Source organism: Grampus griseus (genome assembly GCF_964374135.1).
Source record: "Grampus griseus genome assembly, chromosome: 2".
NCBI lineage: Eukaryota > Metazoa > Chordata > Mammalia > Artiodactyla > Delphinidae > Grampus > Grampus griseus.
Window position 1 is genome coordinate 146,902,052 of NC_139018.1, and position 19,040 is coordinate 146,921,091.

General features: G+C 43.0%; 1 protein-coding gene across 1 annotated transcript; it reads left to right on the forward strand.

Moving 5' to 3' along the window:
* The first annotated feature begins 953 nt into the window (after positions 1–953).
* Positions 954–13,582, forward strand: SNRPA1 (small nuclear ribonucleoprotein polypeptide A'). The gene is made up of 9 exons (XM_082649508.1): positions 954–1,084; positions 2,679–2,826; positions 3,827–3,905; positions 7,884–7,930; positions 8,220–8,322; positions 8,909–8,988; positions 9,398–9,473; positions 10,127–10,220; positions 13,364–13,582. Exons 1-9 carry the CDS (start codon positions 1,003–1,005, stop codon positions 13,420–13,422), a joined length of 768 nt encoding a protein of 255 aa, XP_082505634.1. The 5' UTR covers positions 954–1,002; the 3' UTR covers positions 13,423–13,582.
* The last annotated feature ends 5,458 nt before the right edge of the window (positions 13,583–19,040 follow it).

Consider the following 19,040-nt stretch of genomic DNA (forward strand, 5'->3'; position numbering starts at 1 on the left):
ACCCTAACACACCACTAGAGACTGTGGAAATTATTTCAGCCTCTTGGCAGTGATCGTCAGGCATTATCTATCGATGATACCACATCCTATGTCCCATTAGTTCCACTCCTGGAGAAATTAAGATGCATGTGCATCAGATCCACGCACATGAAAATTTATAGCAGCATTATGCAGAACAGCCCCAAACTGGAAACTCTAATGTCCATGAACAGCAAAATGGATAAGTTATGGTGTGAGAGACACAATGGAATTCTATACAACAGCAAGTAAACAAACCTCTGCTGCCTGCAACCTGGATGGATTCCAGGCACGACACAGAGCCGAAGAAACCAGGCACAAAACCAGATTGCATGAGTCTATATCAAAAGCAAGCAAAACTAATCTATGGTGTTGGATTCGCAGTTGCCCTTGGGGAGGGGTGAGGGGGGCAGGTTTTCCGAATAGTGTTCGTTTAGGCGGCCAGCGGCGGCCACGCGGGTGTGCGCACTCTGCTGCAGATTTCTGATCTGCGCGCTTTCCTGTGTACCAGGCTTCAACATGAATATCTAATTGTCTGTAGAGCACAGGCCTAACCACAAATTCGACCGGGGCGGGCGACCCAGCCCGTCCTCATCTGGTACGCCGGGGGCCAAAATCCGGGACCCATCACTGGACCCACGGGTGGAGTGAGGACAGTCACAGCCTCCCTTTCACCTCACGGTGCACGGATGCACGAGAAAGTTCCCTTTCGGGGCTTTCACATTTTGTTAACTTGCGGACACAGCTGTCTGGACTCGGGGTCCCTGCAGACCGCGGCGGTGCCAGAGGAACAGAGCGAGAACCAGAGCGGAGCCCGAGCCCAGGGGCGTGGCTCCTCGATTGCTTCGGCCTGGACGCTGCTCAGCCCGCGCACGCCGGCGGCGATTGGTGCTGCCTGGCGCGGGCGCGGGCGCGGGCGCGGGGCATGCCGGGACGTCAGTGCGGCGAGAGGAGCGGGCGGCGAGGTGGGCGGGAGGTGGCAGGATGGTGAAACTGACGGCGGAGCTGATAGAGCAGGCGGCGCAGTACACCAACGCCGTGCGGGACCGCGAGCTGGACCTGCGGGGTGAGTCGGACGGGGGCGGGCGGTCCGGCCTCCCCGCCCGCCAGGCGGCCCGGCCTAGCCGCGTGCGCCAGGGCCGGAGCGTGGCCGGCGGCCTGCGTCCCGTGCTCCGAGCCGGGCTGGGTCCCGCTGTCGTCGGCGAAAAGCCGTCTCTCGGCCCTTCCGAGGCGCCCCTCACCCCAGCTCCTCCCCGCACACATGGGGCCGCCGCGATGCTCCGGTAGGACCGCGGGCCTGTGCCGGGCCAGCCGGGCGGGCTTCGCGGCCTGAGCCGCTGCGGGACCGGGAAATACACGATCTAGCGGTTGCGACCCTCGTGCGGAGCGAGACGCGTTAATTTGCTGTCGTGAGAGTGTAGACAGGGTAAGGGAGCGAGGAGACGAAGTACGGGACAAAAGCGATTGTCTTCCCGATATATGCTCCTCATTGGCTTCAGTCGTCTTTTCCCCTTTTACCAGAACATTGCAAAGAGCGGACTGTGGGAGCGAGGCTGGCGCTGCCCGGTGCCTGCTGAAGGGTCGCGGAAGCCCCCGAACTGTTAGGTTCCTGTAGTGATTTCCGCCTCGGCGTGCAGCTCGTCAGCATTTTAAGGGGCGGCTTCTCCGGGGATAAGATAATTAGTCTTGGCCTGAGATTCGCTCCCACGGGGAAAGCGCGGTCGCCGGAGCAGCACGGCTGCGGGCTCTGCTTTCTGCTTGCTTTTTTGTTTGCTGACAAAACCCAGTACTTTCGTTTTGTTGAAACTAAGTTTCTTAGAGAAAGGTTCAACTCAAGCGTAACCGACCGCTTTCACAGTCTTGGCACAGGTGATCCCTGCCTTCTCTCTGAGTCTGAAGTGCACCCCAACGTTGAGGAGTCTTGTTTTGGTGCAGCACTTACTTTGATGTAGCCCTTACAACTCTGCACTGTGTGCTTTCACCTTGGCTCGTTTAACTTCTTTTTTTCTCCGAGCACTTAGCACAATAATTATGCCCGTGTTAGACAAATCAGGGAGTATTTGAGTTGTCCACAGGGTGATTTACCATTGTGTGTGAACTATTGACTTTCAACTCTGGGTTTGAGCTGGGGGAGGTGAAGTAAGGGGGAACTGTCATGATATCATGAAGACATCCCAATGAGTTCTAGGAATCGGGCCTGTGGGATGCAAAAGAGGTTGAGGGCTGTTGTCCACCATGTGTGAACAACGTTTGGACGCTGACAGTTAAGCAGATCACAGCGTAAAGTCCTCTTAGGCCACTTCACTAGCTCTGGGGCCTTGCTTAGAGCAGCATTAGGCACCTTGTAAATATTCTTGAAAACTGTTAGGTACTAGTTACTGCTAGTAAGTATTCTCATCATTATTGCCCTTGTCACCATCGCCATCTTCATGTCCACTGCTAGACTATAAGCTTCATGGCAGCTGGGACTTGTGACTGTCTTGTTCCTTGTACTATGTGCCAGTACCTGGCAGTGTCTGGCAACGGCATAGGTGTTAGGTAAACACTTTTGGAAGGAACATTAGCTGTGAGTCCAATTACATGAAATGCTGCTAATGTTTTAGGTGCCTTTTAATTATATTAATACTTGTGTGGGTGTTTTTTTTTCCTCCTTTTTGCAGGGTATAAAATTCCTGTCATTGAAAATCTAGGCGCTACCTTAGACCAGTTTGATGCCATTGATTTTTCTGACAATGAAATCAGGAAACTGGATGGTTTTCCTTTGTTGAGAAGACTGAAAACATTATTAGTGAACAACAACAGAATATGGTAATTGTCTACCAGTGGAAAGTAGCTTTTTCCCCCTAGAGTAAATGTTGCAGAGTTCCCTGAAGAAGTTGCAGTATATACTGCCAGTTAAACCTACATATTTCTTTATTTTTCTTTTTAACCTACATATTTCTTAAATGGAAAATGAGCTGCACTTGTCTCATACAGATCCAGAGATTAATTTGTCATTGGTCTAGTCTTATTTGCATTTATTCAGAAATCTTGTGTGTATATATATATGTTCATGGTAAGTTTCTAATTTAAGTTAAAAACATGCTGCTTTGTACATATTTTGGTTGATTTCTAAAATAATAATTAAAATTATCAGAGGGGTCATATTAAAGAGATAACATAAAATTCAACAATTATATTTTTGACTGAACATCTCATTCTACCTCAAATCCTCTGCTATTTGTTTTTCTTTAACTGCAGCTGATTTTTAGAATATTGCTTATTGAAATTAAGATTTTTTTTTGACCCACGTTCATCATCTCTGTAAATTTTGTTGGAGAAAAGTTATTAAAGGTCTATAGACAATGTCTTTAAGAAGTTCTGGGTGTTGAGTTGCGTTTTTTTAATAGGTGTATTTCTCATGAGTTAACTATTCCGTTGTGGTTTGGTTGGTGTATCTTGTGCTTGAGCTGTGAATGCAGAACCACTTGTATTTCTGTGCTACCTGCACACAAGTCCTGAGATGAGCAAAGTAAGTCTATTTACACAGGACTTTCTCTTCGTGTTAGGTCTCATTAGATAGTGTAGCAGTGGAAGGAGCCCCCGGCAGCTTTCAGGAGGCATTTCAGGAGGCATGGGTTTTAAAATCATCCCACTTCTGTGACCTCAGACAAGTTTCCTCTTTGTGCCTCATTTTCCTTCTGTTAGAGTGTTAGAAGAAAGATCTCTAAGGTTCTTCCCGCTTTGAAGTCCTCTGGGCAAGGGCTTAGATGAAGTTGTTAGCTTACTTAATTTTTACTTTCATTAAGATTTTTTCTTTTTATTTTAGCCGTATAGGTGAGGGACTTGATCAGGCTCTGCCCTGTCTGACAGAACTCATTCTCACCAACAACAGTCTTGTGGAATTGGTAAGTTGAACAGGGGAAAAACGTATTTGCAGGGAGGAGTTAAAGGTACTACCTGCCTTTTATAGAAAACTTGGAAAATCCAGAAAATTATCTCATCATCCTTTTTCTTTTCTTAATTCAGGAAAAGGGCCTTTTTTGGTTATGTGTTGCAAATATCTTCCCACTCTCTAGCTCACCTTTTGACTCTCTTAGGGTCTTGATAGAGAAGTTCCTAATTCAAGCATAATCCATTTCATCAGTCTGTTATTAGTACTTTTGAGTTCTGTTAAGCTTCCCCTACCCCAGGGTCATAAAGAAACTCACATATTCTGTTTTCTAGAATCACAGTGTCCAGTATGGTAGCTATTAGCCACAAGTGGCTACTTTGAATTAAGATATACTAGAATATAAAATACACTACAGATTCTAGAGCGTTAGTACAAAAAAAAAAGAATATAAACTATCAATTTTTTTAAACTGACATTGAAATGGTAATATTTTGGAAAATAGGTAAAACAATGTATTATTAAAATTAGTTTCTCCTGTTTTAATGTCACTACTAGAAAATTACATATGTGACATACATTAAATTTTGTTGGAGAGTTTTATTCGAGAAATTATTGTTTTCCTCCACATTTAGATCAACGATCCATTTGAAATCTGTTTTTTTTAAAAAAAAACATTATACTTTCTTTATTTTTTTATAAATTTATTTATTTATTTTATTATTTTTGGCTGCGTTGGGTCTTCGTTGCTGCGTGTGGGCTTTCTCTAGTTGTGGCGAGCGGGCTTCGCATTGCGGTGGCTTCTCTTGTTGTGGAGCATGGGCTCCAGGTGCACGGGCTTCAGTAGTTGCGGCTCAGGGGCTTAGTTGCCCTTCAGCATGTGGGATCTTCCCGGACCAGGGCTCGAACCTGTGTCCCCTGCATTGGCAGGTGGATTCTTAACCACTGTGCCACCAAGGAAGCCCCTGAAATCCAGTTTCTTATAAGATAGGGGGCAAGTTTCATTTTCTCTATTTGGAAATGATTATTCTTATGTTTTTAAATTTCTGCTCTGTGTATAATTTTTAACAAAATTGAGCTTATACTATACATTGTTTTGCAACCTAAATTTCTCACTTAAATACTGGATGTTTAAGTTCATATGATATAACTTGATTTAAGGTTATTATGCCCTTAACCCCTCCCTTCCCTATTTCCCTGATTGTTCCTTTCCTGGTGGGCGAGGTCTATAAGCTTCTTTCAGATTCCCAAAGGAGTACTTGACTCCAAAAGTAAGAAAGCACTGATCTGAGGGCATGTCCTTTCTAAACTATATGAGGTATGTGCGTTCATAGGGAACTTGTGGCATGATGGGGGCAGTATATTCTGTGTGTTGTAATTGTGTTTAAAGCTGTTTGCAAAGATGAAGGCTGTTTGTCCGATCAGTCACCGAAAGAGGTGTATTAAAATCCTGCATGATAGTGGATTTGACTGTTTCCTTGGAGTTCTGTCAATTTTAGTTTTATATATTTTTATGTTATTTTATTTGATATATCCAAATTTTATGTATCTTACTGATGAAATAAACCTTTTATGTGTGGTGACCCTCTTTACATCTTATTAGTGCTGTTTTACCCTGGTTGTCTATTTTATCTGCTGCAGTATACCAAAACAAGCTTTCTTTCAATTAGTATTTGCATAACCATTTTTTTCATCCTAACTTTACATTGTTTTTCTGTACTTATATTTTAGATTTGTCTCTTGAAAACAGCATATGATAGGATTCTTTTTTTAAATCCAGTCTGAAGTCTGACTTTTAAATGAAATAGTCTGTTTATGTTTAATGTAATTACTGGTATATTTGAGTTTATCTTCTTTCTTTTCTAGAATTTTTTATTTGTTCCATCTATCTGCAATTTTTTTTCTCTCCTGTTCTGCTTGCTCTCTCTTTTTTTGGCATTCCACTTCTCCTTCTGATAGTTTAGAGATTAACTAATTATTAAATAGACTCTGTTTCTATTCTTAGCATCCTAGGAATTAGCACACCCATATTTATCCAAGTGTAAAGCAGTTAACCAGCACCTCTACCTCCTGAATAATGTGGCACCTTAACCATCTCACCGCTCCCCACCCCCCCGTGAAGACGTCACTGTGTTTTGCACAGTCCATATGTGTGTCTGTGTGTGTGACTAAATTTACCGTTCTTCCTTTCTTTTGGTTTTGCAGCTTTATTGAAGTATGATGGACAAATGAAAATTATATATGTTTAAGGTGTACAATGTGAAATTTGATATATGTATACATTGTGAAATGATTACCACAGACCAACATATTCACCATTTCACCTAGTTACCTTTTCGTGTGTGCAGTGAGAATACTTGAGATCTACTTTTTTATCATATTGAGTACACCATATCTTATTTTTAACTATAGTCGCAATGTTGTACCTGAAATCTCTAGAACTTATTTATCTTATAACTGAAAGTTTGTGCTCTTTAATCAATAGCTCATCTCCCCTTTCCTCCACCCGCTCAGCCTCTGGTAACCACCATTCAACTCTGTTGCTGTGAGTTGGACTTTTCTTGAGATTCCACATAAAAGTGAGGTCAGGCAATATTTGTCTTCCTTTGTTCCTTTTTGGATTGTTCTTTAGATTTCCTTTAGTGATGGTGTGCCAGTAGCAAGCTTTAGAGCTCCCTCCCATGCTGTTGTGAGGTATTTAAAAGTGGCAGCTTTCTGAGCACCTGGCTGTGTTGCCCGCTCCTGCTTTTACTTGTACTTTTTTCCTCATTGTCCCTCTTGGCCCTGTCCCACTTAGTTCAGATCTGTTCTAGCAGTTTCTCCTCCATGTGGGGCTTTGTTCTGGAAAGGGCACAGTTTCTGGTGGAGTGAAGTCCCAGATTGCTCGAGCCCTTCAGGCATCATCACACACTTAATGTGTTCATTATTGGGACATGCCTATCTTTTGCCTATCCTTTCTCAAACTGGGTACCTGTCAGTCGCTTTGGAGTTCTCGGGTCTCTTGGACGCCTCTCTGCCTTTCCTCTCTTCTTCCTTTATGGATGTTGTCACCAGGCAAGGCATGTAGCTCTCACAGTAGTTTGTCCTCACTGGCTTCTGTGTTAGGTTCTTGCCAGAGTACCTTTTCATCTAGTTTGCTTGTAGTTGACTGTACATTTTGGTTTTCCTATCCTTGTGGCACTGTGTTTTATGACATAATTTGGGAAGATTCAAAAGCTAACCTGCCTTCTTCCCATATACGTTTTTTTTTTTTTTTCTTTGCGGTACGTGGGCCTCTCACTGTTGTGGCCTCTCCCGTTGCGGAGCACAGGCTCCGGATGCGCAGGCTCAGCGGCCATGGCTCACAGGCCCAGCTGCTCCGCGGCATGTGGGATCTTCCCGGACTGGGGTACGAACCCGCGTCCCCTGCATCGGCAGGCGGACTCTCAACCACTGCACCACCAGGGAAGCCCAACATATACGTTATTTTTTAAGTGTACTCCTTGTCCTTGAAAATTTTATTTGAAGAGGTTTGGGGGCGCCTAGAATAAAGCTGCCTTCCCTCAAAGATGACATACCCGTGTTGCTCCCAGGCACCAACAGGAAAAACCACCTTACACCAAGATCACGGTTTGAGGTTCCCTATGTGAACAACTTGCTCAAAAGTTACAGCAGTTTTCACATTGCTTTCTTTTCTCAATCACTGCTTTAAGCTCAGTAGTCCTTTTGAACTTGCTACAGGAAATGATTTTTTTTTTTTTTTGGTCTCTTCTGCTGTTGAGACAGAAACTGTTGTGGCCAAGATATTAAATTTAAGAAGCTCAAATTTATGAACCAGGGTATTCAGTAGAAATGTGCCAAGCATCTGTGATGTGCTAGTGTTGTGCGGTTCTGGGGCAGGAAAAACAAATGCATAAAAGACAAGATCAGTCCTTGCTCCAAAGGCATCCACCATTTCACAGTATCAAAATGGGGTGTGGTATTCGTGTTCTTACCTGTGGCTGTTATTTTACAGGGTGATCTGGACCCTTTGGCATCTCTCAAATCATTGACTTATTTAAGGTATGGAACTTATTTGTGGTGGTGACAATAAAGTCTTTTAAAATAACACCATTACCAGCCTTGATCTTAAAGTCATCAGTTAGTAAAAAGTACCTTTAAAAAACAAATACTGAAAGTATTTCCTTTGGGCTATGTTAAAATTTCCGTAGTGTTAAGTTCTTATGACATTGAAATGTGAAGAATAGTGAACTTTGCCTTACTTCATGGACTCATTAGATTTTATTAAAATGGACCTCTTGAGTGCTGTGCTGTGAACAACATTGGCACTGTATTGTTCCTTTTCTTGTAGTATTCTAAGGAATCCTGTAACAAATAAGAAGCATTACAGACTATATGTGATTTATAAAGTTCCACAAGTCAGAGTACTGGATTTCCAGAAGGTGAAACTAAAAGTAAGTATTACTCTGTTGTAAGTCATTATAGATTGGTGTGTTTTCCTTTATACTTTCGTTACTGACTTTTTAAATGGCCCAGTGATTTTTATCATTGGTTTATAATGAGAATGGGGAGGGGGCGCTAAGTCAATTTTCGCATACGGTGTTTATGGTGGGACTTTGAGTTCCGGTTGTCTTGTGTGGGGCTGGCCTTTCTAGAGGTGGCACAGCCTCAGAGCCGCCGTGGGCACTGTCACAGCAGACGGCCTGCTTAGATGCACTCCCTGTGGGGAGTGTAATGTAATCCACGTTTCAGTACCTTTAATTGTTAGAATGATTTTCCCTTTATTGGGGGATTTTTTTTTTTTTTTAACCTTCTTAGTTCCTTGAGAGCCCCTCCTTGAAACTCGGAGAGGGAACTTTCTTCAAGGACCTTCACCAGAAAGGCGACCACTGTGTCTCCTTTTAATGTGAAATTGGCTTCGTGGTATTTTCACCAGCCCAGAGTATTCCAGGAGAGTTTTCTTCCATGTTTTCTGAGGAATGCATCTAAATGCATGTGGTATTCCTATTTCCATTAACTATGTGTGTGGTGTCGCTGTAGGAGCGTCAGGAAGCAGAGAAAATGTTCAAGGGCAAACGGGGTGCACAACTTGCAAAGGATATTGCCAGGAGAAGCAAAACGTAAGATCCGGATGTCCAACTTCACTCCACTTCACCTTCAGAAACATTATCTGTCTGGCATTTTGCCTCCTGCAAAATGAAATGAAACACCTGTGACTACTACAGTACTAAATTTGCGTGATGATGATCCGTGACCATCAGTGGTCCATGTATCACATGAGATTTCTACCAGGGTAGCAGAGCAAATATTTCAGTATTCAGTCTTAGTGTGATATTATATACGTCCTCCTTTCTCTGTAGGAAGATGAACTGGGTGGTGTTTCTGAAGGAGAGAGTTTCTTGTATCAGTTTGTTAACAAAGATAAGATACTACACTGGTTGAATTACTTTCAAAAGCTTTTGAAAGTAAAAGAGAAGCAATTTCTATTGGTCTGGATTTGACAGTTTTGTACTTCCCTCCCCTCCCAAGTTTCAATCCAGGTGCTGGTTTGCCAACTGACAAAAAGAAAGGTGGGCCATCTCCAGGGGATGTGGAAGCAATCAAGGTAATCATGTGTTAGGATTCTTGGACTGGAGTGAGCTGTTATGGGTTTAGGACACAAAATTATGTAATAACCCAAGTAATAAATCAAACACTGCAGATTTTCCCCACAGTTGTTAGAATCCAGCTGTATTTTTGTGTAAGGAAAAACTAGCTTAAAGATATCATATGACCAGACTTTGACTTGAATTAATTATATGAACCAGTCAAAGTGGAGGCAGCTCTGGTCTTTCTCATTTTCCCAGGATGTGTTTTATTTGAACAGTTAGTTACCTTTTGCGTGCTGTCTTAATTTTTACTTTGAAAGATTTGCTACCTGAAAGATCCTGCTTGATGAGAAATCCTAATTTTATAATACTGCCTCCTAAATTATCCAGTAGCATAATTCCAAATAGGTACTTCAATTAGCTAAGATTTTAGGACACGAGCAGCGATTATTTGCTCTCTTATAATAGGGTCTACAGCTGTTTACCAATTTTGGAAATTTATGATTTGGTTTTGGGCTTGATTTCACTGTGCCAGTAAAATTCTTCCCCCAACAAAGAACTATTTAATATTCCAACTCAAAAAGACGGTGTGAATTCCTGTGAGTGTTTTCTGGGTGGTGGAGGCTTAGATGAAAGTAACTGTCCGTCTCCATTGTCTCCTGGCATCCAGAATGCTATAGCAAACGCATCAACCTTGGCTGAAGTGGAGCGGCTGAAGGGCTTGCTTCAGTCCGGTCAGATACCTGGCAGAGAACGCAGATCAGGTAACAATGTTCTGTCTTTATTTCCAAATTAATGGTACACTTGGAGTGATTGCAAAACAAATGGTACACTTGGAGTGATTGCAAAACAGTTTAGATGCTACGACCCAAGAATGCTACAATAGTGCCTCATTACCATCTAATCTAATCCACACAAAATGCCTTTAAATGCTCTTTGAAGAGAAATCATTTGTTAAAGAATGTTATGTTCTAGGACTCTGGGGTTTTTGTAAAAGTTGAGACAAACATTATTTCATAGCCATGGAATGAAAGCGAACAGTGGAGGTGACCGTGTTGCCTTTGACCCCTGTCCATGTAGGCTAGCTTAGCAGATGAGGACACAGGCTCCAGAGCCAGACAGGCTGAGGGTCAGAGCTTAGCTTCACCAGTTCTGTCCTTGGGTAAATTTCTTAATCTCTACTTACTCTTAAATCTGTGTCCTTATCTTTAAATCTGAGATAGTGATAATGGTAACCTCAAAAGGTTGTTGGGAGCACTAAGTTAGATACTTCGTAGGTAGCACTGAGCATAGGGTGTGAGCCCTTCTGATAGTAAATGCCAGCTTTGTGTCAGGCAGACTGGTGGACAGTTGGGTATAAAGTGAAAACTACCCCAGACCGTGCATATTACAAGTTTGATATGAATGTAACTGGGACCTCTGTCTAGACTGGCAGCTCAGGGAAAGTTTCCTTGGGGAAATAATGCTGGAACTGAAGCTAAAAATGAGTAAGACGTTAATTAGACCAGTGGTTCTCATCCGTGTGGTCCTTGGGGCCTTGGGGCACACATTTTTGGTTTCCTGGGTGACGATGGAATGGGGGTGCATAAAGCACCTCTGTGCCTACATGGGTGGTTGGCTCCCTGTGCTTGTGCTGGCTCAGGTGAGAGGCAGGCAGCTTCACCAACGTGAAGTGAGCTTGCCACTTCAAGGAGAGCAGCTAGTGTTTGTTACCAATGATAATCAAATTTTCAAGCAGAAATTAAAAGCTGGGAAAATTTTTTTCCACAATTGTAACCTTGACAGTTTCCCAGTACTTCCAGACTTCTCTGCGGAAATTGTTGCTATTAATGAATGTGATTTTTTTTATATAACATATAAAGAAATGGGTCAACATTTGGAAGACCTGTATAACTCAGTGAACAATGTTTTCCAAATGATGTTACAGAGTTATGCATCCATTCAGAGTACAGAATAAACCGGTGGATTTTCAAGTCAGAGAGTATGAAAAGTTCATTGATAAGGTTTCAGACTCCACACTGCAATCTAACCTTTAAGAAACTACCACTTTCAGGACTTCCCTGGCAGTCCAGTGGTTAAGACTTGGCTTTTACTGCTGTGGGCCTGGGTTCGGTCCCTGGTCGGGGAACTAAAATCCCACAAGCCAAGTGGTGTGGCCAAAAAAAAAAACAACTACCACTTCTGTCAAGTTTGGGCATAGTATCAGAAAAGAATATCCACAACTGCCTGCAAAGACTTAAAATACTCCTCCCTTGTCTAACTACATGTCTGTGTGAGGCTGACTTTCTTCATACCCTTCAATCAAAACAACATACTGTAGCAAGTGGAATGATGAAGTCACTACACGGGTCCAGCTGCTATTTGGCAGACATTACAGAGATGGGCAAAACTAGAAAATAATGCCGACTTTCTCACTAAATATTTTTGTTTTAGAAAATATTGGTATTGTTATATTTTATAAAAATATAAACATTGTTACTATATAATAGATTTATTGTTTTAATGAATTACTGTTTTTTAAAATACTTTTAATTTTCTAACATACTATCGATAAACGTAATCTACTTAAACAAAAGCTCTTTGGGTCCTAAAATTAAAATATTTGAGAACCCCTGAACTAGACAAAGGCAGAATGGCATTCTCGGGGCAAGGAACTGCACTGGCCTTAAGAGATCCTTGCACACTTGGACTGAAGGAGGACAGTGTGAGCCAAGGTCAAGGGATGGGGGGGAATGTGGTGAGACGGGCAGCAGAGTGAGCTCTCAAGTCCAGCCCCTCCGGGGACTGCAGGCCTGCAGTCCCCATGCCGGAGGAGGTCTGCGGTCCTGAGAACAATACAGGTCTGTCAAAGGCTTTCAAAACTCCCTGGTAACAGCTTGGGGGAGGAAGCTGTGTCTAATTGCTTATTGGGACTGCAGTATGACAAAATTACTGAATTAATTTGCTTCCCCTAAAGTGTTTTATTTGAGCCTTAGGCTAGCTTTGGATTTTTCAGTGTCATCTAAACATGTGGGCACATTGAGGACAGGAAGATGGAGATTGTTCCTGGTTCTGTCAATTTCAGTGGGCCCAGGCTTCTGAGTAGCACTTCCTGTATCTAGAAATGTAATGTTTGGGTCTAACTAGAAACAAACATGAGAAATTTTCCCTAACATTGACAGGGTTAAAACATTTCCTTTATCAGAATACATTGACTAAAATATCTGCAATAAATTGTTGACAAATAACAACTGTTTCATTGTTGTTGCCATATTTTTCTTAATTTAGAGACATAGTCACTAACTGACTATCCCCAGCATGTGGTAGGTATTCCCCCCCCTCCCCTTTTTTAAATCTTTTTGAGTGTTCCCAGTTTCTTTGCCCATAGTAGTGGCAAGAACAAAACACAAAGTGTAAGCTTTTTGTGTTTATGAAAAATGAGTTATCAGGCTTCCCTGGTGGTGCAGTGGTTGAGAGTCCGCCTGCCGATGCAGGGGACACGGGTTCGTGCCCTGGTCCGGGAGGATCCCACATGCCGTGGATCGGCTAGGCCTGTGAGCCATGGCTGCTGATCCTGCGTGTCTGGAGCCTGTGCTCCGCAACGGGAGAGGCCACGGCAGTGAGAGGCCCGAGTACCGCAAAAAAAAAAAAAAAAAGAGTTATCAGCTTGACTAGAATGGCAGGCAAAGAGTTTGACTTGCATAAAACACCTTTGTGACCCTTCCTCTTAGGAACTGACAATCCTTTCCAATACCTGCCAAAGATAGATGGTCTCCAGACCCTAAACTCCTCAAGGCAGAGGCCGCTGTTGGGCTTTTGTACCTTGCCCAGGGCCTGGCACACAGCAGCCTCACGGATGGACGCTCACACACTGAGCAAGCACGTTCTCTAAAATTGATATTACTTCCGGCTTTGTGTTTTTCTCTAGGCCCCACTGATGATGGTGAAGAGGAGATGGAAGAAGACACAGTCACAAATGGGTCCTGAGCAGGGTGGCCTCTAAGGATCTCAGGACATACAAGAGTCCACTTCAGACAGGTCCTGCTTTTTGAACAGCTTTGTTTGTGTCAGCAAGGTAGAGTTCATAAGCATTGTTGAAATGCTTAAGACTGCTGGTAATTTTGTAATAAAAATTTTGAAATCTAAATGCCAGTTTTCTATCAATAGTGCAAATAAAGGACGTGCTGTGCTGCGGATTGCACATCATTGGGGTGTATGTGTGGTGAGGCCTGGACGTGTGGGAGTTGGAAATGCAGGAGGGCAGATCTTGTGGGTAGGCTTCCCAGTCCTCATGAAATGTTTAGGTTTTTAAATTCATAATAAAACTTACAGTTATCTGTGTGCTGCCACTGATTGTCAGAATTTGCGATCTTGGGTGCATTTTTTTTCTGCATGAAAAATAACAAGAGCTTTGTTAAAGGCAGCCAGGCTCTAGGGCTTTACAGAAGTCAACATCCTTTAAAGTTTTTATTTAACCCTATATACAAACATGCAAACGATGAACTGCTGGTTGGGACAGTTAGAGGGGATGTGATGTCTGCCTGTCAGTTGGTGGGATTTGTGCAGAGCAGCAGCACGTTCCAGCGCTGAGGACGCAGTGGAGGAGTTGGGGCTGCCCGGCAGCCCACTAAGGCGTGGTGTCCAGCTCCTGGGTGCCCATTACAGTCCTAACACCCTGCTGTGGCCAGTTTGGGCTAATCTAAAAATCAAGGTGGGGCTTCCTTGGTGGTGCAGTGGTTAAGAATCCTCCTGCCAATGCAGGGGACACGGGTTCGAGCCCTGGTCCAGGAGGATCCCACATGCCGCAGAGCAGCTAAGCCCGTGCACCACAACTACTGAGCCTGCGCTCTAGAGCCCGTGAGCCACAACTACTGAGCCCACGTGCCACAACTACTGAGCCCACGTGCCACAACTACTGAGCCCACGTGCCACAACTACTGAAGCCCGCGCACCTAGAGCCGGTGCTCCGCAACAAGAGAAGCCACTGCAGTGAGAAGCCCACGCTCCGCAATGAAGAGTAGCCCCCGCTCGCCGCAACTAGAGAAAGCCCGTGCGCAGCAACGAAGACCCAGTGCAGCCAAAAATAAATAAAATAAATTTTTTAATAAATAAAAATCAGGGTGGTGGAGGGGAGTGCCTTCGCCAGCCATCTTTTCTCATCTGCTGGTGTTTGTGTTGTTTTTTAAAGCTCCCTGGATGATTTCTAAATGTGAGAAGCACTCCTCTAAATAGGCCCTGAAACAGTTTGGGGTGATGCTGATGGACTAGTTGCTGTTCGTGTAAGGCATATACAAGATGCCTGGGACACGAAGAAACTCCTGCTTGGAGGAGCTGACAGTCTAACTGGGGAGACAGAACCTCACACAGTAGTGGGGCTAAACCTCAGTGCAGTAGCAACGAAGAGAAAAGAATGGGTAGAGCCTTCAGAAAGCTTCAGAAAGGAGATGGAGCTTGGGCATCAGGAGGACCTGGCCTTTAGATTTCCTCAGTACAACCCTAGACCAGTGCCTCTCCAACTCCAGTGCACTGTGAACCCTGGGGGTCTTGCCAGAGTGCAGGGTCTTTTGTGGGGCCTGAGGCTCTGTGCTTCTAGCAGGTTCCCAGGAGCTGTCCATCGGAGGATAGCACTCAGGATTTCTAGCCTTACTGCTCACCCCTTCCTTACATCTTCAACTCCTTCCGGGGCCATCCCCTATGATCTGTTTACTGATTGATTACAAAAAGCACTTCTCTTTCTCTTTGGAGGTAAAGTGTGGTCTTACCTGCCTCTTCTTTAGCAAATCATTTTTCTGGATGATTGTGCCATGTCAGGAAGGGCCTGTGCTGTCAGGAACCAGGATTTATACTCAGCCCCTGGCGGCACTGAAAAGGCCTCCCTGGCAGAGGCCAGCCTACTGGGTGTCTGAGTGACACTTGCAGCTTCTGATGGAGGGGATAATGTTCAAAAAGCCCGGTGGTAACACTTCAGCTCTTGACAGTGGAGTAGGTACTTGGCGTGAGCTCAGACTTGAGTCTGGTTTTCACTCAGGTTGGATTTCAATATTTTGATTGCTAGTGCTGTGTCCATCATCAGTTTGGGGGCATTTCCCTGATGGACCTCCCTACACCCTCCCCAGTCATGATTCATCTTTCAAAGCTCCCTCATCTTTCAAAGCTCCCAACAGGAAAGGTTTACAATCCCATGACATGACCAAAGCACAAGACTGCAGAAAAGCCACAGCAATTCCAGAGGGCTACAGGCCCCTGAGCTGCCCCCTCCCCTGCCAGCTGGCTGATCCCCCACCCCCACCAACAACCGAGGAGGGAGGGAGGAGAGGGGGAGGGAAAGAGAGAGGAAGAAAAGTATCTCCTGAGAACCCTGCTCCACTCCAGGGACCTCTCACCCCAGCCTGGCCTTGCTCCACACTTCCCTGCCTGAGCTCTCCAAAGAAGTTAAACTGTTTGCAGATGACATGACGCTATATGTAGAAAATCCTAAAGATGCTACCAGAAAACTAGAGCTCATCAATGAACTCAGTAAAGTTGCTGGATACAAAATTAATACATAGAAATCTGTTGCATTTCAATACACTACCAATGAAATATCTGAAAGAGAAATTGAGGAAACAATTCCATTTACCATTGCATCAAAAAGAATAAAATACCTAGGAATAAGCCTACCTAAGGAGGCAAAAGACCTGTACTCCAAAAACTGTAAGATGCTGATGAAAGAAACTGAAGACCGTATAAACAGATGGAAAGAATGGAGGTGGGGGAATCATGCTTGTGGTCTCCAGACTATACTACAAAGCTGCAATAATCGAAACAGTATGGTACTGGCACAAAAATATATGGATCAATGGAACAGGATAGAAAGCCGGGAAATAAACCCATTTGTGGTCAATTAATCTACAACAAAGGAGGCAAGAATGTACAATGGAGAAAAAAATCTCTTCAATAAGTGTTGCTGGGAAAACTGGACAGCTACATGTAAAAGAATGAAATTAGAAAACCTCACACTATATACAAAAATAAACTCAAAATGGATTAAAGACCTAAATGTAAGACTGGATACTATAAAACTCCTAGAGGAGAACAGGCAGAACACTGACATAAATCGCAGCAATATCTTTTTGGATCCATCTCCTAGAGTAATGGAAATAAAAATAAATGGGACCTAATTAAAAGCTTTTGCAAAGGAAACCATGAACAAAACGAAAAGACAATCTACAGACTGGGAGGAAATATTTGCAAATGATGTGACCGACAAGATTAATTTCCAAAATATACAAACAGCTCATATAGCTTAATATCAAAAATTAAATCAAAGAACCCCAATCAAAGAAAGTCATGGCTTCTTTATCTGAATGACGAAGATGTTCTTTCACACTTCTTAGAACCCAGATTAAAACATAAGTCCATCAGATAAATGGAAGCAATTTTAAAAATAAAAAGAGGGATAGAAATTTCATTTGTATATACATGGGGGAAAAGTGTTATTTTTTTTAAAGATCAGAATTTTGCAAATTTTATGGATGGTAAAAACTGTTCTATTTTCCATGTACTCCCTTAGGTTTACCAAATCAAACTCTCTACAATGAGTATGTCTAACACTGAGCTGTTTTAAATTCTTATTTTCCCGTCGTCAATGGCCAAGTGCAGAGGTCATCAGGAGGTCAACTCTAATCCACCCATGGACATGGCAGCCTTGACTACTGATGTTCAAGCTAGACACCATCAGCAGAACCACATCTCCTAACGTGGGTGAATTTCTACTAGTAATCATGGATGGAAACGGGGAAATCAAAGGATATTCTCTATTGAGAATCAAAGTTGTAGATCCCTATCATGGGTTCATTACTTTGAATGTTTGACCCAAAACACCTACATCTATTGCACCATGCCCAATTCTACTATCTTTATAAGATGCAGCCTTACAGTGAAAGAGAAACAGGTGCAACAGCAATATCTCATCCTCTCTGAAGCCCCTAGACTCAGAAGTTTTAAAGGCAAAAGAAAATCATACTTTTCCTGAACAAAAAGAGTAGAGGCATTTAAATTTAAATTTAAATTTGGAGTCTGTCCCATCCCTTAACTGTCACGTACACTCTCTTTCCACATAAGCCTGAGTTTAGGATGTGTTGTTCAGAGATTATATTGTGATGAATGAAGTATTTTTTTATTCTTTAAAAAATATTACTAATTTGTTAAAAAGTGATGGAGTGAGCATAATACTAAATTTCACGATTTTTTTTACCAGAATACTGAGATGGACCACCTTGAAGTCCAGTTTTTTCATAAGAGTCTTTATTCAGTGACAGCATTAACTTCCCTATAAAGCAAATAATCCCCACAAAAGAAATGTTAAAAATATGACTCATGCTCGCTGACTAAAAGAAAGCAAGGCAAACTGAGCAGTTAGATATCACTGTAATAAATTATATACATGAATCTTACTGCAGCATTGTTTATAATAGTGAAACTGGATGTCATCAAATATCTATCAAAGAAGGAATAATTAGACAAATCATGGTATAAAAAATAATTAGGAATTAAGAATGAAGGGAAGAAAGACTTATTGATAACAATTGAATAAAGCAAAGCTTTCACAGGGAAATAAAGGAAGAAAAAACAATTCAGACTTCATTTCTGGTTCAGCATGTGAAGAATTTGGAAGTTGCCATTCTAACAAGTAAAAAACTAAACAAACTGAAAATCAGTAAATTTTGTTAGATCTATCAAAGAATTGAGGTCACAGGCAAATTGCCGGCCCCCAAATCAGAGAGACAGACAGGTAGGTACAAAGAATCTCATTTACTGAAGCAGAAATGTGCAAGCAGAAACCTCCATGGACACCAGGGAGGAAACCTGAACCGCGATTGACAAATTGCTGGAGGCTCAGTGCAGCAAGTGTAAGAGATACAAACTCTAGGGGGGCCCAGTGTTAGGGAGGGTCTTAGAACCTCACCCACTTTTGTGAGTCTTAGCTTCAGAATTCCTACCAGATTCTCACTCTGAAAAATTGGAGACAGTGTGCTGCATGTCCAGCAGGGGAACAAGAAACTGTTTTGAAATAGGCCCACAACATTTTATTCTTCTTAATGAAGCCTGCCCTCAAGAGAATCTATTTTACCAGACCCTAAACAACTTGGGATTTAACAGAACATAACTGACCTGAAGGAAGAGAAATACCAAAATCCAGCCCTCTCTAGAGAAACCATATGAATGTAATACATGTAAGAAAAGCAGTGGCTAGAGAGCAAACCCTCATCCAGACCAAAGAACTCATGCTACGTGCTCACGAGGCTCTGCTCCGTGTCATCTTCCCTCTGGACTTGGGTTGATGGAGCAGTCTCTATCTGGATACTGCCTTTGCCAGGGAAAGAGGAAAATCATGCACTGGTTCTGAAGCGTGTGCTCACATTTCTTTCCCTGTTCATCAACCCCTTTGCCGTGACTGGAGAAACGAAGGGCAGGGCTGTATAATCCTCCAGTGAGAGGAGAGCGACAGCAAAGTGCATTGAATGTGGGTGAATTGTAATCCAGTTCCACACCAGGCTTGAGATTTTTTGTTTTTGCAGTACGCAGGCCTCTTACTGTTGTGGCCTCTCCCGTTGCAGAGCACA